At 48.1% G+C, this 22697-nt stretch overlaps 1 protein-coding gene across 1 annotated transcript in view; it reads left to right on the top strand.

The window, feature by feature from the left end:
- Window positions 1–8179: 8179 nt before the first annotated feature.
- Window positions 8180–22697, top strand: part of Fads2 (fatty acid desaturase 2) — a 35596-nt gene continuing 21078 nt past the window's right edge. Inside the window, exons 1-4 of the mRNA XM_036205028.1 lie at window positions 8180–8573; window positions 16050–16160; window positions 19012–19209; window positions 19317–19418. Of these exons, the coding sequence (XP_036060921.1) occupies window positions 8367–8573; window positions 16050–16160; window positions 19012–19209; window positions 19317–19418 (618 nt within the window). The 5' untranslated portion in view covers window positions 8180–8366. The remainder of the gene's footprint in view (window positions 8574–16049; window positions 16161–19011; window positions 19210–19316; window positions 19419–22697) is intronic.

Here is a 22697-nt window from a genome sequence, read left to right as displayed (position 1 = left end):
GACACAGCCCCTGCAACACCATCATCTTTACAAGAGAGGGAAGAGCCGAGAGAAGCACAGGGCAGGTGAAGGGCTCAGATGAGGCTGCCTGCAACCCTTAAATTGGCACGTTGGTCTCCTGAGTGTCAGCTGCTCCATTTTGCTTCCAGATGAGAATGGCCAAGGATGCTAAATGATTGGGCAAGCACAGGGTGTTATCATCTCTAGATCTGAAGCTGAGAAATGCAGATGGGTCTATGGGGATCTGGACAGGTCATCAAATCTGACAAGGCCTTTGTACCATGGAAGCAGTTGGTACTGGATGCATGTTGGAGCACTCGTGTATTTTACCCAGGACATGTATGTCTCCTCAGTAAGAAAGTGGTGGGTGCAGGTGCCTAGACCATTATATTCTTATTTTGTTTTCACCAGCCTTTTAGCTCCAAAGAGACCACAGACCATCTGTCCTTAGACATGGAAAGCCTCTCAGATTTTCTAACTGCTGTAGACATTAGATCCCTGGTCTGCCTGTCTCTGTCTTTGTCTCTATCTCTCTCTCTCTCTGTCTCTCTCTGTCTCTGTCTCTGTCTCTCTCTCTCTGTGTGTGTGTGTGTGTGTGTATACAGCACATGAGTATGTGGGTGCATGTGTACTGGGGTGCACATGGGTATGGAGGCAGAGGTCAACAGCATGTGTCTTCCTCAATCGCTTATCCACCTTATTGCTGTTATTATTATTACTGCATATGCGTGTGGATGCACACATGTGGAGGTCAGAGACAACTTTCATGAGTCAGTTCTCTCCTTCTACTAGGTAAGTTCTGAGGTCATCAGGCTTGGTGCCTTTGCCAAATGAGTCATTTTGTCTGCTTTCTACCTTATTTACATTTATTTTTATTTATGTGTATGTGCATGTGTGTGTGTGTGCCCTCAGAGGCCAGAAGAGGGTATTGGATCCCTTGGGGCTGGAGTTACAAGAGGTTATAAGCTTTCAGATGTGGGATCTGGGAACTGAACCCTAGTCCTCTGCAGGAGCAGCACATGCTCTTAACTACTGAGCTATCTCTCTAGCACCCTACCCGCCCTCCCACACCTATCTTATTTTTTGAGACAAGATCTTGTGGTGATATTGTGTCCCCCAATATATTATGCACCCTAATAAACTTATCTGGGGTCAGAGAACAGAATAGCCGCTAGATAGACATAGAGGCCAGAAATGGTGGCACACACACCTTTTTTTTTTTTTTTTTAAGATTTATTTATTTATTATGTATACAGAAGAGGGCACCAGATCTCATTACAGATGGTTGTGAGCCACCACGTGGTTGCTGGGAATTGAACTCAGGACTTCTGGAAGAGCAGTTGGCACTCTTAACCACTGAGCCATCTCTCCAGCCCGGCACACACATCTTTAATCCTGTTACTTGGGAGGCAAAGATCCATCTGGATCTCTGTGAGTTCAAAGCCACACTGGAAACAGCCAGGCAGTTGCACATGCCTGTAATCCTAGGAAGTGATGGCAGGAGGCAGAAAAGTATATAAGGTGTGAGGACCAGGAACTAGAGGCTTTTAAGCTTTTGGGCTTTTTAGCAGCAGTTCAGCTGAGATCCATTTGGATGAGGAGTCAGAGGCTTCCAGTCTGAGGAAACAGGATCCACTGAGAAACTGGTGAGGTGAGGTTAGCTTTGGCTTGTTCTGCTTCTCTGATCTTTCAGCATTCACCCCAATACCTGTCTCCTGAGTTATTATTATTATTATTATTATTATTATTATTATTATTATTAAGGTGTTTTAAAATTCATGTTACAGGATCTCTCACTGAACCAGGAGCTCACCAATTAAGTAGACTGCCTGGCCAGCAAACCCTGAGGATCGTCCTGCCTTCCCCCTATCCTCTGCCATGAGATTATAGTCGTGTGTGCAAGGCACTTTACCCAGCAAGCTATTTCCCCAGCCCTTCACTTTCTCTGTCTTAAGTGTAAAACCAGACATCACCAAGTTTCCAGGACCCTGTCTTTTTTGGCCCTGCCTGGACCGTGTGCCCCTGCAGGTTCTTGCTCCTGGTCTGTGGTCACAGTCCTCTGCTTCGGATCTGCCCCTGTGACTTACTTTCCTCAGCAGTCCTGCTGGGCCTCTCAAAGTTGGTTGTGTATCAGAACTCATCTGTCTCATCTCATAGTGTACATGGGAAGAGAGAACCACCAGAGCTTGGGGGTGATATTTGTGCCTAGCTCTTTGCATTCCTGGAAGCTTCACTGGGAAAAGAGCCCTGGAAGAGAAACTAAAAGCCATACATCCTGGTTTTTTATCCTGCAGCTACCCAGCTTCCTGAAACCAGTTTTCTTTTTGATAGATCTGATGATTAGATTAGATGCTAAAATGCTTCTAGCTCCAACATGCTGGCTGTGTGCACAGGTCATATCTCAATCTAGATGTGTATATACTGTGCCTTACATAATGTGCATTACATCACATAGTTGTCAGGAAAGCTCTTGGAGGCACCAGCAATGCCTAGTAAGAACCAGTAGTTCTCATCTTGGGGAATGAAACCCCCAGATATTTACACTATGATTCATAACAGTAGCAAACTTATAGTTATGAAGCAGCAATGAAATAATTTTATGGTTGGGGGCCACTACAACATGAAGCACAGTATTAAAGGCTTGCAGCCTTAGGAAGGTGTAGTCAGAAAGTTTCTCAGGTCCCACCAGGCCCCTGCAGTCCTGTGGCCTGCTTATAGAATAATCACTCATAAGCTTATATTAATTATAACTGCTCAGCCATTAGCTCAGGTTTCATACTGATTAGCTCTTACACTTAAATTAACCCATAATTCTTATCTGTGTTTAGCCACGTGGCTTGGTACCTTTTCTCAGGTGTGCCTTGTCATCTTGCTTCCTTTGTGTCTGGCTGGTGACTCCTGACTCTGCCCTTCCTCTTCCCAGCATTCTCCTCATCTGCTTACCCCACCTATACTTCCTGCCTGGCTACTTGCCAATCAGCGTTTTATTTCTCAACCAATCAGAGCAATGTATATTCACAGTATACAGAAAGACAATCCCATAGCAGGAAGGTTGAGAATAATTAAGCTACGAGTGGACTATCACTGGGGTTAAGTGGCTTGCTTGAAGTCAGGCCAACTGGAGTGTAGGTTGTTCATTGGAATCATACCTGTAAGTCAAATGCCAGCTTTGCCAGTTTCCTCACTGAGCTTCAGTTTACCAAATGTAAAATGAGGTTGATAGAGGGATGTTCATTCTCAGTGTGGCCCCGTTTTTAGTTGGCATAGGCTTAGGCATCAGAGGTAACAACTGTATGGGTAAATCAAGATACCTGACGTCTTCCTCTGGCCTTAACATGTAATGCATGAGCAACCCCCACCCCCATGACTAAACAGTCCCCTCAAGTCCTTACTCTAAGCACATTAGAACCCCAACCCTAGCTCTCTCAACAGGAGTCCAAAGGTAAGTGCAGGGCAGAGGATTCCTCCGAATCTAGATTCTGAATCCCTCTGGAGCACTTTGGCTCCATAAACATCACTCAAGTGTGCATATGTGCTTTGTGATGTTGAGATAGACCTTGCCACCTGTATTCTCCTGGGGGTTATCAGTAAACTACTGACCTTGAGGGTTGGGGAGATGATTCAGTTGGTAAAGTGGTTACCTCAAAAGTATGAGGACTTGAGTACAGATCCCCAGAATCCACATAAAAGCTGGGCGTGGTGCCTGTAACCCCAGCACTACAGGTGAGAGTCAAATGGCTCCTGGTGGCTGGCTGGCTAGCCACGTTAGCCAAAATGGCAAGCTTGAGGTTCAGTGGGAGACTTTGTCTCGAAAAATGAAGGTGGAGATTGATCCAGCAAGACAAGAAACTTTGACCTCTGATACCTCCATGCACATGAATGTGCATATAAACACACACACACACACACACACACACACACACACACACACACACACACACACCACAAAGATATTGACCTTTAAGTGAGAACTTCTGACTTTTAGTTCATCTCTATGTGGCATGGGTTAATCTGTGCCAGCCCTTAGCCTTCTTAAAATGAGTCCTTCCAGCTCTAAAAGCTAGGATATTATGATATGAGCAAATCTGTGTGAACTTAATGCACTTAAAAAGAGAGCCCAAGGTCTCTGGAGCCAGGCTTTCTCCCAGGGAAGGCTGCTAGCTCCACAGACATTGCCTGCTTTGTTTACTCTGCAACCGGCATTGCTGGATATGCAGTAGATATCCTTGAGTGCTTGAAAGAACAGTTTTAAGCGTAATCATTTTCCTACTGTTCAGACACAAGTGATTCAGTGGAAATGATGCGGATTATGGATCACACAAATCTCCTCAATGCTTAGAAGCTGTGGGACCTTGGGCAAGCTATGCAACCTCTCTGAGCCTTATTTCAACATTGGTAAAATGAGAATAATGGCTCCCACTTTACAGCACTGTCTTGAGGAACATAGATGAGAGATTTAAGGCTCTGAACAGTCCTTGGTGCATAGTGAATGTTCAAGAACTCTTAATGACAGAAACAAACATTAGCATCAGCATCAACATCCTGTGACCGAGGACCTACAGTAACAACAGCAAGATCAAGCCCCTTATAGTGAGTAGATGTAATACTCTGTAGACTATCCAGTGTTTTCAATTTTCATTGTAATTGTGTGATTTTATTTTCATAATCCTGTGAGGTGGGTTTTATACCCACTTTCCAATATAGAAGACTGAGGCTCAGCCGGACAGCAGTGGCACATTCCTTTAATCCCAGCACTCAGGAGGCACAGCCAGGGGAATCTCTGTGAGTTTGAGGCTAGCCTGGTCTACAGAGTGAGATCCAGGACAGGCACCAAAACTACATAGAGAAACCCTGTCTTGAAAAACCAAAAACAAAAAAAGACTGAGGCTCAGAGAAATCAAGTGATTTCTCTTGAATGATGTGTCCAACAAGGTCCAGAGTATAGACAGAGTCCTGGGTCTCTGGTATCAGTAGTCTGTCCTACTGTCTGTCAATCATGTCCATGTTCTTTTGCTCACAAGGCGCCAGTATTTTGCATTCTCTCTTGACACCCTACTAAGGGCAGGGTATTTGAAGGGTGTGATTCACTTTCACCATCCTCCTGAGTAACTAGATTCTTCCTTCTATGGAGCAGCCATCTTCAGCAGCCACCAGAGTCTCCTTGAAGGGCAAGATGGAAAGGTGTCCTTCCCACTCAGTGAGAACCATGTATGAGAGCACCAACCCTACAGGACAGGTCTCTCCACACATGTGCGGATTGGACCTGGTCTTTTACCCATTTGGCATGCTGGGAGGGTCTGGTTCCCTGGAACCCAAGCTGATCTCTTGTTCCCGATAAAGATCAATAATCACAATGATGCCTTGGTGGGGTTCTAGGAAGCTGCAGTTCTTGGTGCTGCTGGAGGTGCAGGGTGCCATAATCCAAGGCACAGGCAGAAGCCAAAAGAACTGCATCTCTGTGTCTGAGATAGCCTCTTTTTCTAGGTGGTTCTAAAGTAGGCCGGATACAGTAAGGTTTCTCTAGGTAAACAGCGTCACCAGCCCATCCAAGCAGAAGGAACAGTCAGAGAGGGCAGTGTCAGACCGCATCTGGTGTGGGGCCAGCCTCCTGGAGCCATTGCCTAATCCAGGCCTCCTGTCCTCTTCCCAAGAATGTTTAGCTTACCCTGCTGTCCCCTTGACTTTGATTGACTGCATCCCTTTCTGGTCCCAAGCTGCCGCTGTAGTTTTTTCTTTTTCTCTTTCTTTCTTTCTTTCTTTCTTTCTTTCTTTCTTTCTTTCTTTTCTCTCTCTCTCTCTCTCTCCCTCCCTCCCTCCCTCCCTCCCTTCCTTCCTTCCTTCCTCTCTCTTTCTAAAAACAAAAACATAAAAACTCCTTTAATTATGTGTGTGTGTGTGTTCAGGTGTGGCTATGGGTGTGGGTGTGCATGTGAGCAAAGGTACCCAAGGATGCTAGAAGAGAATGTTGAATCTCCTGGAGCTGGAATTACAGGCACTTGTGAGCCAGCCAACATGGGTGCTGGAAACCAAACTTGGGTCTTCTAAAAACACAGTACATGTGCCTAACCACTGAGTCATCTCTTCAACCCTCCTTCCCTACCTCCCTTCTTTTCTCCAGACAGTGTCTCAAGAACTGGCCTTGAACTCACTCTGTAGCAAGAATGAACTTCATTCTGCCTCTGCCTCCTGAATACTGGAATTACAGGTGTGCACCATCACGCTGGGAATCTAAGTCAGGGCCTAGAGCATGTTAGATAAACATTCTTCCAAGCCACAGCCCCAAGCCCTGAGTTCTCTTTGCATACCACAGATCCAATCAGAGCACCCTTGACTGATGAATTTCTAATTCTCTCCACAGTCTCCACTGTGAAGTCTTTAGTCCTTGTCTACCTGTAAGCATGTGGCAATGTCCCCAACTTGGACTCTACCCACAGTCAGCCCCGTCTGAGCTGTTCATTTATTCCTGTCTTCATTTGGAGTGCACGGTGGCTCATTCTTGGGACCACCCCACTTGTTCTTTCCTCAGGCCTCAAAGGTTCTGCTGTGAGACACTTATTGGGGTTCCCTTTCAACTACCATTTATCTTGCTAAACTTTACAACTCTTAAAAATCTTTATTAGCCTCCCGAGTGCTGGGAATATAGGCATGTGTCACCACTGCCCCAGCCACATCAGATTTTTAACATACATAAAAGCCGGTCTTGCTCTTTATTTGTATTCAAGCCTCCCTCCCCTTACAAGATCTTGCTTTGCAGCCCAGGACGGCCTTGAACTCATGAACTCATATCTTGCCTCAGGCTTCTGACCGTTAGCATTATGCACATGGCCACCATAGCTACTTCATTCTCTCTTATCTTTTGGGCAAGCCTTTTGGTTTGGATGCCAGTTTAACCTTCTCTAAGCCAAGGAAGCCTCACACTCCTTGAGTCTGGAGTTTGTGAAGGAAAGATGCTCTTGACGGATGCCAGCGGGATGAGATGAGGATACTGTGGAAGGGGCTGTGGGAATGGCACCATTCCCTGCACCAGTATTTACTTTTGCACCGATGTCATGAGGCGCTGGGAAGAGCCATGGAATAAGCCAAGCAGGGCCTCTGGCTAACCATGTGTGTTTTGACCCTTTTACCTCCCTCAGCCTCGGGGTCTTCATTTTGAAGTTAGCTATAACAATATCATAGGATTGTGATGAGACTTTAGTGAACAGGACCCCTCTCCTTACTCCTTTGCTATCAGTGTCTTTTTCCTGCAGTCGATGCAATCGTGGGCTTTTATTGCTTCCATGTTTCCCAACCAGTCTGTGTGCTCTTACACAGTCCACGACAAGAGCGGTGTCCAGTTCATCCTGCCATCCTCCCCAGTGGCCACCCCCGCGGCACTTAACATGAGGAAGAAAGCAGAGGTTCCATGGTTCTTTTCCAAGATGGTCTGATGAAAGGATTCAGAACCCTGGTTAAACAGAGACCCACTCCTGGCTCCTTTCTTCTAGGGAGGTTGCAGGAGAGTAACAAACAATGTGGACCGCGCAGACAATGTGAGATCCTGGAGTCTCAGCTCCAGCTAGCCAGAGGGACTTCACGTAACAAACCAGCCACCAGCCGGAGGCCGTGCGTTGCTCTCCACGGCCGTTGCGCCTCCTTTGTGCCGGCATCAGGTGCAAATCCCAGGAACGCGGGCTGTGCGCGCTCGCGCTTTGAAGCGCGCAAAGAAAAGCCCAGCTTCCACCCCGGCTCGCCCTCCCAGCTCCTCTGAGATCTACTCCCGCTTCCCCGGCTCCGGCCAGCGAAGGGAGGAGGTCGGACACGTCGCCGGCCTCCCAGCAGGGCTTGACTCCACGCGGGCGGGCGCGAGGGAGGGGGAGCCTGGGACCCGCCGCTCCAGCCCGCTGGCCTTCGAAAGATCCTCCTGGGCCAATGGCAGGCGGGGCGACGAGCCCTGATTGGTGCAGGCGCTCTGCTGATCACTGTGGAAACCCGGGTGGCGGGGAACTCGGGAGGATGCGGAGCCCGGAGTGGGGGGAGCCGGAGGGGTGAGGGGAGGAGGTGTCGAGTCCCTGAGTACCCTGGAGTTTTCGCCAGAGGCAAAAGTCCACAGCAGGCGGGCCGAGGGTGGGGCGGAGGAAGGGAACCGCTTGGGGGCACTGAGAAGCTAGGGGTACTCCAGAGGGAAAGCAGGGATAGTGGCTAGCCAGTGGAGGCGAGGAGGAGCGAAGGCGAGGGGAGGAGGCGCGGTGGGAGGAGGAGTAGAAGACAAAAGCCGAAAGCGAGGAGGGCGCCGACCGCACACTGCGGCCGGGAGAGGGACCGTCGGTGCCGCGAGCCGCCGGCCCACGGAGGCGGTAGCGCGCGAAGCATCCGGGTGGACAGTTAGCATGGGGAAGGGAGGTAACCAGGGTGAGGGGAGCACGGAACGCGAGGTTCCGATGCCCACCTTCCGCTGGGAGGAGATTCAGAAGCACAACCTGCGCACCGACCGCTGGCTCGTCATCGACCGCAAGGTCTACAACGTCACCAAATGGTCCCAGCGGCACCCGGGGGGCCACCGGGTCATCGGACACTATTCGGGAGAAGATGCTACGGTAAGGGTCTAGGGATGCCAGTCATCCTTGTCTGCTGCAGGCCGGTGTCAGGAACCCGGGGTCCCTGGGCGCCAAACAGATCTCCAGTTCTGAATGGAGCGCAGGACGTCCAGGAGGGAAAGAAAGTGTACCTACTGCTCTCATCTCGCACCCGGAATTGTCGTCCTCTGGGCCAGCTGGGCAGACTTGGGCCGAGCCTTTTGGACTCCAGGTCTTAGCACCTCTCTGTGGAAAGTCCCATCAGTGGCAAACTGTGCCCCATGCATGTCCACATCACATACTGCGCGCCGGTACAGCCGGAGCCAGGGACTCTCCCAAGGGGGCGCTCCGGCTTTGTGCTTTGGCGCTCCCCATGTGGAAGATGGCCACTCTTGGGCGCCTAGAGAGGAGCCTGAGAGCGGGCAGCCATATGTGGGACTCTCCTGCCAGACCAGGGGGGCGGAGAAGGAAAGCTGGTTCCTTGCCAGGACTCGCTCCTGCTTGGACTCCTGTCTGAGAAAGTCCACAATGGCTGCCCGACAGAGACTGCCTAGTAGCTCAGGTTCCCACGCTCCCGAGGATTATCCCGACTCATTCCAAGTGCCAGCCTTCTGGGAAACCCTGGTGGGGAATTGATAGAAGGCGAATGGGCTGGTTTTGCAAAGTCCAAGTCCAGAGAGGATCTAGAAGGGGAATTTGGTAGCACCAAGACTGACTTGGCAACAGGTCCATCTGCCTCTGGGGTTACTCTCGGACATTCAACTCAATAGCCCTGTTTTTAAATCTTGCCAGGATCGCCCTTTCTTATTGCACTCCTGGAGGTTGTTGGAATCTCAGGGACCTCTCTGAAATCAAGGCTGTCCTTCTTACGCACACCACATGTGTAGCTCAGTAATTGCATAGAACCCCATGCCATGCCTGGCCCTAGCCCCAACAGTAAAGGAGTGTTTGGTCGGGTGGGTAAGTGGAAAAGAAAAGTCAAGAAGGCAGACCGGACTTTTTAGGCTGTAGTGGTGAGCTGAAGGCAGAGGGAAAGATCGAGGCTGGAGAGAACTTGGGAACGATGAGTGGGAAGAGGCAAGAAGAGGGTTAAACTCAGAACGCATTCCACCTGAAAGTCCAGGATGCTGACCTGTTAGTGAGCTTCCGTTGTCCAAGTTTGTTAGTTTCAATTTGTGACTTACACCTCTGTTCTTCAGCCTAAGTAGCCATAGTCTAAACTAATCAATGGACTGGAGGCTTTGATAAACAGGATACAATCTTACTCAAGACTGGGGAGAGAACTGACCGTATTCGTACTGCCTAAAGCCTATTTTCCTTGCTTGTGGACCCTGCTTAAGCCCATGGGATTGGTGATGCTAATCAGACCTTAGGTGTAAGGTAAAGCTTAGGGGTAAGCTTTTCACCCTCCTTGAGTGTCCTAGCTTGGACCTTTCCACAACCAGAGAGGACCTTGGTTTCCCAGGGAGGAGACTTTCCAGCTCCTGACTGGAGGTCTTTCTACTGTTCTGTGGTGCTAGTCTATGCGTGACTCTGTAGGCGAATCATAAAACGTCTGTCCCCTTCCAGGCTCTCACCAAAACGTTTCCTAAAAAGTAAAACTATGAATGTGATACAGTTGATCTGTTTATTCCATCTCATGAAAGAAGTTGGTTTTCTTGTGTGGAAGTTCAAGCCTTGAACTTCATAGTTTTCTTTTCTTTCTTTCTTTCTTTCTTTCTTTCTTTCTTTCTTTCTTTCTTTTTTTTTTTTCTTCTCGAGACAGGGTTTCTCTGTAGCTTTGGAGCCTGTCCTGGAACTTGCTTTGTAAACCAGGCTGGCCTCGAACTCACAGAGATCCACCTGCCTCTGCCTCCCGAGTGCTGGGATTACAGGCGTGCGCCACCACCGCCCGGCTCATAGTTTTCTTAAGAAATCAGATGTATTTCAACTTTGTTTTGGAAGTTCTTAGTGTTTCCCTGACCCAGTTTCTTCCAAATGCCTGTCTAAGTTCAGTGCTAAGCCGTCAGATGCCTGGATGGCTTGCTCCTTCATGCTAAAAGTCGGGCATGCTGTTTGCTGCTCACCTCACTGTTTTCTGTCATTGATTGCGAGTCTGGTGTCTGAGATGTTAATAGTCCCATGACAGGAAAGGTAAGGTGGCTCAGTGTAGGCTACAGATGTAATCACTGGGCATGACTATGCATGGTGTAACCAGGTGGAGACAACCCCTACCCGAGTGAGCACCAGATGGACCTGATGGAGAGTTATGAGACAAGAGGAATGCAGCAACCAGAATGTAAAGAACTTGAGAAATGGAGAAGAAAACTGAGTATATCGAAGCAAGCTCATTTGATGCCACAACACCAGAGCTTACTGCCTTTGCCTTCCCAAAGAAGATTTTGGGGGTCACAAAACACACTTTCCTACAGATAGAGTTGGAGAACAGTGAAGTAAGCAGTGGTGTTTTCTTTGGGGCACACCCCCCCCCATTTTTTCCTTTTTATACCGTCTGAGACCAGGTTAGAAAAAGGCCTTGAGCAACAAGGAGACTTTCAAAGGGAACACTTCAAGAGCAGGAATCCCTCTCCAGGCTGGTTCTGCAGGTAGCTTCGCCCTCTGGGGCCTTGCCTTCTTTTTGAGAGCTTGAGGGGAGTGGTGAGGATGCCCTGAGTTTGGGGAGAGACTAATCAGCAGATAGAGGCTGGACCCCCGAGCACTTTCACTGTCACTGCTCCCAGGATATCTGTGATGTGTCCACAAGAGGCTGAAAGGGGAGGCCAGGAATCAAGGAAGCCATTTTCAGGACAATCTAGGTATCCAGTGCAGAATCTTCCATTTCTGAAGAAAACACCTCAGTTCTCATTTCTTCCCTAGAAGGATGGTCCTTCTGTAGTCAGATCCTGGCCTTACTTGTACTAGTAAAAGTCACTTAGTATGGGGCTGGAGAGATGGCTCAGTGGTTAACAGCACTGACTGTTCTTCCAGAGGACCCAGGTTCAATTCCCAGCACCCACACAGCAGCTCACGCATGTCTGTAACTCTAGTTCCAGGGCTTCAGACACCTTCATACAGACACACACACACACACAGGCAAAAACATGGATGCACATAAAATAAAAATAAATTTTTAAAAAATTGAAAAAAATAAAGCCATTTAGTGGCATGTGCTCAGAGCCCCAGCTACTCAGAAGGCTGAAGCAAGAGCCTTGAACCCAAAGGTTTGAGGCCAGCCTGGGTACCATAGTAAGATTCTGTGTTAAAAACTGTAGTTTTTGCAGTTCACAAACCCATTGGTATGCACTATCTCATGCTGCCACTGTCCTGTCCTGGGGCTCAGGTGGTGGTCAGCCCTAGCCAGGATCTGCTGGCACCAAGCCTAGCAGCCTCACCTTCCCCTCTCTCCTCTCCCCTTCTCTGCTTTTCCCATCTTTAGTCATTTCTTGCTCTTCCCCCCCCCCCGAGCTTCTCCTGTCCGAGATTTGCTGTAGGCACAGAAAACTATCACCCGTGCCCACTTCCCAGTCAGTGTTTGCACTTTTCTTGGGAATCTGGTCAATGCCAGAGCCCCATTTGTGAGTTTCCATCTTCAGCAAGAACTCATCAAACATTCATTGAGTAGTATCTCCATGGCTCCGAGCTGAGCTCTGAGCAGGGCCTCAGCAAAAAGATGAATAATTCACGGATGGTGACCTGCATCCACTGGGTTTGTGTCCTTTCCTCTTTTTCTCTTCCTCAGACTGGGGCTTGAACCTGGATCCTCCAGTTCCAGACGTTCACCTCTCCTCCAGCCTACCCTGCCTTGTCTGTGCTTTTTGGCCTGTCTGCCTTGCTCCCTTACCTCTTAGGGTCAAAGGAAGGCAAAAGGGGACCAGAGGTGGGTTCCGTCTATCAGCCGCTCCTATACTGCTCTTGTGGAAAAAGCAGCAACTGAGAAAATGGAGTTGTGCCCCTGTAGAAAGGGCAGGAGGGTTGGGATATGAAAAAGAACCTGAGTTGGGAGTATCTAGGCCTGGAGGGCAGCTCTCTCTTCTCAGCTGAGTAGGAGCCATCTGACTCCTGCTCACTGTTGTGGGAGACCCCATCCAGCACCCCCAGTAGTGGTTCTGGTAAAATGCAAATGGAATTGGGCTGGAGAGATGGCTTACTAGTTAAAATTCTTGCTGCCCAATAGTGAGAATGAAGCTAAGATCCCAGAACCCACATAAATACCAGGTGAGCGTGGCAGCCGACTTGCAATCCTAGCCTCTGAATGCAGAGGGATGGGATCCCCAGAGCAAGCCGGCTAGCGAGACTAACCGTACCAGTGAACTCTGAGTTTGATTGCGAAGCCCTGCTTTGGTGAATGAACTGGAGGAGCAATTGAGGATGATTCTCAGCATTAATCTTGGGCCTCCACATGCATACACATGCACATGTGCAAAAACATATGCACACATACATGAAAAGGGAAGGGGGAAAATGGTATCACATCTTCATGCCTGGTCTGCCTCTGTGGGGACTTACTTCAAGTGAAGCCAGGGGAGTCCACACATCCTGTGTTAGCAGATACTTTCTTGCCAAGGGGTTCATGGACCGCGGAACACTGCCTCCCTATTTATTCTCTTTTCCTTGGAAGGGACAAGACCAGCGGACTTTCTGCCCTGCCTGCACCTGTGTGCTGCAGAAAGGAAGTCAGAAACCAGTGTCCCTGGTGTCCGCTGTCTTCTTAATCTCTACCTGTGAAATCCAGGGTCCCTCCTGCTTCTCTGCCTGCTTTGAGCAGTCGTCAAAGAACTCTGGATTACTAAATGAAGCACTATGCACCCTTACTTATTGAGCCTGGGCATCTCAACTCCTGGGCTAAATTCATGGATGTGGAAAGTACCTTATAGCTGTGCTGTGCAGAAGAACCTGGGCACATTCAGAAACAGGTTTGGGGACCTTGAGCTCAGTGCAAGGACAGGACAGTGAGTTCTGCCCCGAGGTGGCAGCGTCAGGGAAGCTGTGCCTGGAGAAGAAGCTGGATGATTGCAGAGGGAGAAATAGCAGACAAGCACAGGTGCCATGTTTAAGAATCAGGGCCGCTGACCCCACCAGGAGCCGATTCAGATCTCCCGGCACCTGCTTGCCGTTCCTTTCACTTTCCTTGAGTCTTGGCCCTTTTGTAGAGGAGCCTGAGCCTGGGGCCAGCAGAACTGGACCGCCCTCCTCACTGCCTGCCTGAGGATCCTAGGACGGCAGGCTTCTCTCTGAAAAGATCCTTGGTTTTGATCTGGCAACTTGATTTAATCTTGCCTTTTCTATTCCGCTAGGAGAGATTTATTTTGTTTGTTTTCTAAATGTGGAGGTTGAAAGATAAAGAAGTGCTGTCTCTTCTGAACCAAGAGTTCCTAACAGTAATGCTTGATCAATTCACTTTCTCCTTATGTGTAGACAGTTTTCTTTTGTAATTAAGTTGTGTCAAAACCAGGTATGGTGAGCATGTCTTTAATTTCAGCACTGGGAAGGAAGGGACAAGAGGATCAGGGATTCCAGCCTTCGGCTCTCTAACAAGTCTGAGGCCAGTTTGTGCTTCCTGATAAACTATCTCAAAAGTGCAAACCGGAGTGGACAAGATGAATCATCAGTTAAAGCTCTTGTTGCCAAGCCTAATGACCTGAGTTCAGTCCCTGGGACCCATATGGTGGAAGGAGGGAATGGACAATCCGAACATTGTCTTCTCACTTCCACATCTGCTGGGTGTGCACACAAATAAATAAATGTTAAAAAGAAAAAAACTCTCAAGTGAAACAGGCTGGAGAGATGGCTCAATGGTTACGAACACTGCTCTTCCAGAGGATCTGGGTTGAATACTAGCACTCACATGGTGGCTCACAACCATCTGTAACTCCAGTTTCAAGGGATCCAACGCTCTCTTCTGGCTTTCTTGGGCTCCAGGCACACACATTATATATATATATATATACAGGCAAAATACTCATACACATAATATAAATAAACCTATTTTTTTTAAAAAAAGTAAAACAGAAAAGTTGCAGCATCATGTGATGTGTCCCTAAATTCTTCAGCATCTTCTCCCAAGCATAATGTTCTGTGATCATCATAATACCTCTATCTCATTCACAAAAATGATTAGCGGCTGGAGCTGTGGTTCATCTGGTAGAGTGTTTGCCTAGCATGCTCCTGGATTCAATCCCGAGCATGGCATAAACCAGGCACGGTGGCACTTGCCTGTGGTTCTAGCACTTGGGAGATTACAGTAGGAAGATCAAGGTCATCTTCGACTACATGTGAGCTTATGAGCCAGCCTGGCTGATATGAAACCTGGCCTTAAAAAAAATTAATAATCCTTATTGAGTCAAAAATCCAGTGCTCATTTTTATTTCCACATCTACCTCCCCAAAGTCTTGTGGAACTTCTGTTCTCCATCTAGCCAGGAGTCTTTAGTGAAAGCATGTGGTTTACATGTCTACATTTAGACCATTGTCCCACACCTGCATCTCCCTACCTCACTATGTTGGCGTTTCTGGTCATTTTTCCTGGTACCATATGGCTTGTTCAACTCAATCCTGCAGTGCCTCAATTTGATTGAGTAGTGGGAGGCAGGATAAACATGAAACTGGAGCATCCAGTTACAACCCTGGGGCAGCTGGTGCATACTCAACTCCGGGAGCAATGTTTGTTTTGTGGAGACAATCTTTGTCATGTATGTTCTGTGTAGAAGAGGCAGGCAGAACTACTTCCCACATGATGACTATTTCCTTTCTTTATTCTTCTGTGCATTGTCTGATGTTGCCAGGATTAAGCATAGTTTTACTTCATCTTCGGAACAAGAAAGATTAAAATGCAGAACATAATAGTAATGTTAGAGGAAGTTTGCAAACTAGTGAAAATAAAACAAGGCACAACCCATGTCTTTGGCAATAGTTTAGACCCCTCCAACCCTGTGGCAGGGTTTTTCAGGAGTTATTTTACATAATTCCATGTTATTGTTTAATGTCATCTAAGCACATTTTCTATGCTGTAGTCATTTTCTAAATGTTAGGGATCGAGCTGAGGGACTCACCCATGCTGGGCAAGCGTTTCTAGCACTGAGTTAAACTCCTACCCTGGGTCTTATCCCTTCCCTGATAATTGTGGCTATGTGGTGAGGAGACCTCTGGAGTGGTAGGTGGTGTAGTTTGTGCATTGCCAGAGATACTCAGCTCAGGGGTAGTCCAGGACTGTCTTCTCTGAGTCCTGTGCCTACCTGCTACACCTCCCTGGAGACCTGTCTGTCCACAGACCTTTGGCCAGCTCAGCAGGCCTGGTACCAGCACAGAAGCTCAGGATGGATACTGTTTGCCATTGGAGTCCTGCAATGGGAACGTGTCCTGGGGTTGAGTCTGGAGGGAGCACTTGCCTCTGGGTGGTGGGAAGTCCCACTTGTTATCTGAGCAGAGATTGGGGCTACTGCTAAGCATCATACCTCCTGGAGTGAGAGGAGCCAGCAGAGGGCTAGGGCTCAGTTTGACTACCGGCTTCTCTGCTTCCCAGGATGCCTTCCGCGCCTTCCACCTGGACCTTGACTTCGTGGGCAAATTCTTGAAGCCCCTGCTGATTGGTGAGCTGGCCCCAGAGGAGCCAAGCCTGGACCGTGGCAAGAGCGTGAGTGGGCCTTATAACCTTGATGGGGTGGGATGAGGCCGAATGAACAGCAGGGCTGAGAGTACTTCCTCCCCAAGACTCCCCTGTCATGGCAGTGACAGGAGAGCCTTTGAGTCTGCCCAGGAGGAGGCCCTGAGCACCTAGGTCAGGGAGGACCTCAGAGTGTCCCCTGGGAGCCTCCAGCTGGGTGATAGTTAATGGCATCCCCTCTCTCCCAAAGAGTCTCTTTGGCCCTCTCCTTTACATGAAGTTGCCAGATGTTGGTCTGGTACATGACTTGCTGAGAAAGGGCAGAAACAGTGAAACAGTATCAGCTAATGAAAAGTGTGGTTACTTGGAATGAGTCACTTTGAGATAGAGTGACCATCATTTACTCATTTGTCACTGAGTGAGACACTCTGCTGAGTGCTGGCCTTCAAAGATGTATGCAAAAATAACTCCCCAGGCCTCGCCAGCGGAGTGTTCAGTGGTGAAGTATAGACCAGACCTGGAATGTATGGTGGAGCTGTGCAGAACAGCATGTTTCAGAGTCCCTCTCCTCTCCTCCCCTTAATCCTTATCTTTTCCCACTCTAGTCACCTTTTCATGGAGCCTAGGCTTCTCCTAGTCCTAAACAAGGCGGAGGTACCATCCCTGTGTCCTGAGCCTGCTGGCCTGGCGTCGTGTAGGGTGCGATGGTTCAGGTCCTCAGAGCTAAGGTAGTTTCCCCTTCAACAGGCATACTATGTGTGGCCTTGGTGCCAGCAGGAGAGGGTGGGCCACATCGTCCCTGCCTGTCTTAGGGAGATGGCACCTCCTACTGCCTTCCAGGGCAGAGAAGCTTCCTGAGAGAAAGCACACCAGGCTGGCTCCTCCTGCTCCCTGCCTGAGCTGGAGTAATTATTCACTAGCCTCTACCTCAGGGTCTCAGCAAAGCCTGCCTGGCAGGGCACAAGCCCTTTCCTGGCCTGGATTCTTGCTTGGTCCCCCACAGAGGACTCTAAGCCTCCTTAGCCCCCATCCTCAACACTCACTGTGGCTTCTCTGGCATCCTCGGGGCTCATGAGCAGGACCCCATCCTGCACCTGCACAGAGTCGGGTAGTCAAAGGGCCAAGTGCTCTCTTCTGAGGTGGAGAGCTCAGTGGCATGCCCGGCAACTGCGCTGCAGAACTGTCCTCACCATCCAGTTCTAGAGCTTTTACATCCTCTCCAACTGACATTCTGTGACGTTAACAACAGCTCCTCACTCCCTTCAGCCCTCGCCAAATATCATTCCATTGTCTCCGAAATATTTGACTCCCCGAAGGTTCCTCATGAATGGAATCATGGATTTGTCCTTTACAAAACTGTATTACAAAAGTGTATATTTTGTTGTTTTTGTTTTCTTTATTGTTTTGATACAGGGTCTCATGTAGCCCAGGCTAGCCTTGAACTCCTGATCCTCCTGCTTTTCCCTCTCTAGTGCTGGGATTGCAGGCATGGGCTGTCACATCTGACAACTAGTGTATATTGATCATACAGAATAGTAGGTTTGTTCGGACATCTTCATTCAAGCATTTGTCCTTTCATAACTGGCCTGTTTCATTTAGCACAAACCTCCTTCATGATAGGACACACTGAACCAGTATGCCCAATTTCCCTTTGTTTTTAAGGCTGAATAGTCTATGTGCAGGACACAGTCAGGTACCTGCAGCCTAACCCAAAACTGTACACGTACTTAAACATTACTGTGTGTGTGTGTGTGTGTGTGTGTGTGTGTGTGTGTGTGTGTGCTGTAACTTGAATTAGAAAAAGTTCTCAAGTATGTTGTGGATGACAACATTGTGTTACAGTGTCAAAAGGATTGATACACCTATACACCTGGAACTTAGTTCCTCATCCATCATTGGATATTTGGATTGCTTTTAATTAAAAAAAAAAAGTGTGTGTGTGTGTGTGTGTGTGTGTGTGTGTGTGTGTGCATGTGGATGCCTATGGAGGCCCAAAGAGGGCATCAGATCCCCTGGATGTTGGGAACTTCAGTCCTCTGAGAGAGCTGAGGTCACTCTTGACCCTTGAGCATTTCTCAGCTCCTGCTTCTGTTTCTGCCTGTTGTAAATAATGCTTCTGAGAACATTGGTTAGGAGATTCAAGCTGCTTATTATTAATTGTTGTTATTATTACTACACAGGGTTATAGGAGGCCATTTTCACATGCACATACAGTGTACTTGGAGCATACTGTCCCATAAACTTCCACTCCCCTTCTAGCCCCTCCTTCTACCTCCTTTAGTCCTTTAATGTTTTTTTAACCTTTATTTTTATTTTATGGGTTTGAGTGTTCTGCCTGCATGTATGTCTGTGCATTACATGCATGCAGTACCCTTGGAGGCCAGAAGAGGGTGTTGGATGTCCCTGAGACGGGATTTACAGACAGTTGAGAGCCACCAACTGAATGCTGGGAATCACACCCTGGTCCTCTGGAAGAGCAGCCAGTGCTCTTAACTACTGAGCCATCTCTCCAGCCCTGTTAGCCCCTCTTGTTCCCATATAGCTTTATTTCTAGTTTAGTGTCGTCTGTACATATAAGATATTATATATCTATGAAGTCTAGAATCTGCTTGAGAACTGAGAAAACACAGCATATTTGTCTTTCTGAGACTGGCTTCATTCACTTAGTATGATTAAAAGTACAAGCTTTTGGGTCCAATTTTTCTTCCGCTTCTTATCTAGCTGCACCATATCTGTAGTAATGGTGGCTGTTGCTGCATCTGGTGACTGGGCTCACACAGGATTCAAGATGCTTGCCACAGCTATGGTGTGTACCATACTTGAACACATGTCCCCTTGGAGGGCCTAGTGGCTGACCCTCTTCTGTGTCCTTGCTTAACAGTCTCAGATTACTGAGGACTTCCGGGCCCTGAAGAAGACGGCGGAGGACATGAACCTGTTCAAAAGCAACCACCTGTTCTTCTTCCTCCTCCTGGCCCACATCATCGTCATGGAAAGCATTGCCTGGTTCATCCTCTCGTACTTTGGCAATGGCTGGATTCCTACCCTCATCACTGCCTTTGTTCTTGCTACCTCTCAGGTGAGGCCTGACACCCTTGACCACGATCTGAACATCCCCACCCCTCAGACCCCTCGTGGGATCTGTTTGCTGATGCTGCAATGACATTCACAGCCCTCTTTCCCCAGGCCCAAGCTGGATGGCTGCAACATGATTATGGCCATCTTTCTGTCTATAAGAAATCCAGATGGAACCACATTGTCCACAAGTTTGTCATTGGCCACTTAAAGGTAAGTATTGGGGTTAAGGATGATGATGGCTCAGTCAGTAAATCCCTTGGGAAAACCTAAATTTGATACCCAGAATGAATGTAAAAAATGCTGATTATAGTGTGGCATGCTTGTAATCCCAGTACCGAGGAGGCAGAGACAGGAGGATTCCTAGGACTCACTGGCCAGGCAGTGTGAACTACCTGCTGAACTCCAAGCCAGTGTGAGGTGGACAGTGTTCCTGAGGATGCCACCTAAGACTGCCCAGCCTCCACATGCATGTGCACGTGTGTACAGCCTCCCCTCAAACATGCAGCTACATGTACACACACATTGAAAATGGGGGAACTGGAGGATAAAGGGGTCTATCAGCAGCCTGGGTGATCATCCCATTAGATTAATTCTCTGTAAATGGAAAATATCCCAAGTTAAAAAATGTATGTAATTCCCCTAGCCCACCAAACCTCACAGAAGGCAATGTGTCGTGTTGGTTGTTTAATGATCCATGGCTTGCTGCTACACAACTAAAAAACATTGTAAATCAAGAACTGCAAATCACCTCTACTGTAATTTTGGATGAGTCCTTAGTGAGAGACATCAAACTGTTTAATACCTAACTAAACCAAAGGACCAAAGTTGTTTAAAATGGAGACAGTGAGTTGGTTCTGTTCAGATGAGGCCGTGCCCCCTGGAGAGGAGTTACAGTCAAGCGTGAAGCCAAGCTTGCCAGTGACCTTGAGCTGATCTGACAGGTGTTACCTCAACTTGGGAAATCATTTCTTGCCAACTGTATTCAACCCTGCAATAAAATACCAGACACAAACAGTGTAGAAGAGGGAGGATTTCTCTTAGTGGCTTGAGGTTTCAGAAGTATCTCTCCGTAATCCTCAGCTCTGTTCATTCTGGGCATGTGGTGAGGCACAATACCCTGCCAGTAGAAGATATTAACTCAAGGCAAGCAGGAAGAAGACTATGAGGAAGAAAGGGTCAGACACAACCCTCAAAGGTGTGCCCCCTCCATTGATCTACTTTTCCCATCTCCTCAACTTCTTGCCATCTACTAAAACAGTGCCATTGGTGTGGGACTGAAGGTTCAACCTGCAAGCTTATGGAGATGTGCCATACTCAAACCATAACATACTCTCAAACAAAACCCACTGTCTCCCTTATCAGTCCATCTCAATGGCATCTAGTTGCTTCCTCAGAAAAGCTAGGTCCCCCAGACTTGTACCCTCCCGTCTTTGGCTGGGGGAGAGCTCTGTGGCCATGACCCCACTGCACTGTAGCAGGAATCTTAACAGGTCTTATTAATAAAAACAAACCTGAGGCCAGTTATTGGGGTGAACGCTGGAAGATCAGAGACACAGAACAAGCCACAGCTTCTTCGCCTCGACAGTTCCTCAGCTGATCCTGTATCCTCAGACTGGATGGCTCTCAACTGAACTGCTGCTCGAAAGCCTAAAAGCTTAACCAGCCAAAATGCTGCTAGTTTCTGGCCCTCACGCCTTATATACCTTTCTGCTTTCTACCATCACTCCCTGGGATTAAAGGCTCCCTTTCTGGGATTACAAGCGTGTGCCACCGTGCTTGGCTGTATCCTTGTGGCCTTGAACTCACAGAGATCCAGACAAATTTCTGTCTCTGGAATGCTAGGATTAAAGGCGTGTGCTACCACTGCCTAACCTCTTTGTTTAATATTGTGGCTGTTTGTCTCTGACGCCAGATAAGTTTATTAGGGTGTACAGTATTTTGGGGAACACAATGCCACCACACTGCACCCCTGCTTTGCTACTGGATTTGATTGTGAATGAGCCAGCAATGATCTGCTCAGCAGTTCCCAGTTAGCAGTTTACCTGGCCCTGAGCCTTAGAGGGCTGGGAATCTGGACTCTTCCCAGAACCTCAGGAGGGAATCCACATAAGGGCTTTGTTTCATTTTGTATTTTCCTCTGTGGTCTAAAATCCTCCTCTGTGTAGGAAAGAAACATTGTACCCACTGCCCCTGTCCTCCCCACGCCGTGAACAAAGCTGTACTGTGCCCTATTTCCAAGTTCCAGCAGAGTCTTGAGGGCCCTTCTTGTCCCAAGGCCTTGAGTCCTTGAAGGATAGCTTGAAACACAGCTCTTACATCAGACAGACAAGGGCAGGACAGAGGGCTGGCTTCCCTGTAGAGCATTTGCTTGTGAAATTGTTACTCTGGGGGCTGGGGATGTAGCTCAGTTGGTAGAATGCTTGCTGAGTATCCTGAAGCCCTGGGTTCATCCCCAGCACCATAAAAACCGAGTGTGGTGGTACAACTTGCTCTCTCTTTCTTACTTTGTTTTATTTTTTTAAGACATGGTCTCACTATGTAGCCCTGACTGACCTGCAATTCCCCATGTAGACCAGGCTGGCCTCAAATACACAGAGGTCTACCTGCTTTTGTCTCCTGTGTTCTTGGATTAAAGGCACATGCTACCATGCCCAACCATGATCAACCCTTTAACTCCAGAACACCAAAATATAAAATGTTCAAAAATTGAAAAGTCTGTTGAAATTATTTTAAATATAAATGTTTTATTTATATCAAAACAAAATTTATTATGCTTTTCCTTTATTAAGGAAAAAAAAAAAACTTTGTGGTGCTGGGAATTGAACCCAGGGCCTTGTACATGCTAGGTAAGTGCTCTACCACCAAGCTACAGCTCCAACCCTTTTGTTATACTCTCATTTCAAGGTAAGATAATGTAATTAAAAATATTTAAGTATGTCAAGTTCAGAAAGTGTCTCACCTGAAAACAAGATGATCCCCAAAGTAGATTTTGAAAGTATTATAGATGCATTTGCCAGGGTGCACACTTGCTCTTTTGCCCCAGGCTGTGAGCTGACTACCCAGCTCTGCTGGCTCCACTTCTGCTGAGGAGTCTTCTTGGCAGGTGCGGTGGAGCACCTTGTGACCCAGTCCTAGTAGTTGGGAGGCCAAGGCAGTATGAGCCCAGCCTGGCCTCAGATAAGCACATTGTCTCTTGGCTCACCACTGGTCTCTTGACTCACCACTGCCTCCCCTGGGCCCAGGCCAGCAGCTGGCTTGGAGCAGACACCATTCACCCCTTATTCTGAGAACACAGAATCCTCAGACAGATGTAGCTTCACTGTGCGGTGGAGGAGGGATTGCTGAAGGATAAGTAGGGCTTTGCCTGGTGAAGAATGAGAGAGACTCAAAGCACAAACAGCCAAAATATCATGGTATCTGGTCCCAAGTCCGGGTGTGTGGGGGGGTGTGTATCCCACCTGGATGGCCCTCACTCCTCATTCCACAAAC

Source organism: Onychomys torridus, chromosome 1 (genome assembly GCF_903995425.1).
Source record: "Onychomys torridus chromosome 1, mOncTor1.1, whole genome shotgun sequence".
Taxonomy (NCBI): domain Eukaryota; kingdom Metazoa; phylum Chordata; class Mammalia; order Rodentia; family Cricetidae; genus Onychomys; species Onychomys torridus.
This window is presented reverse-complemented; position numbering and strand designations above follow the sequence as displayed.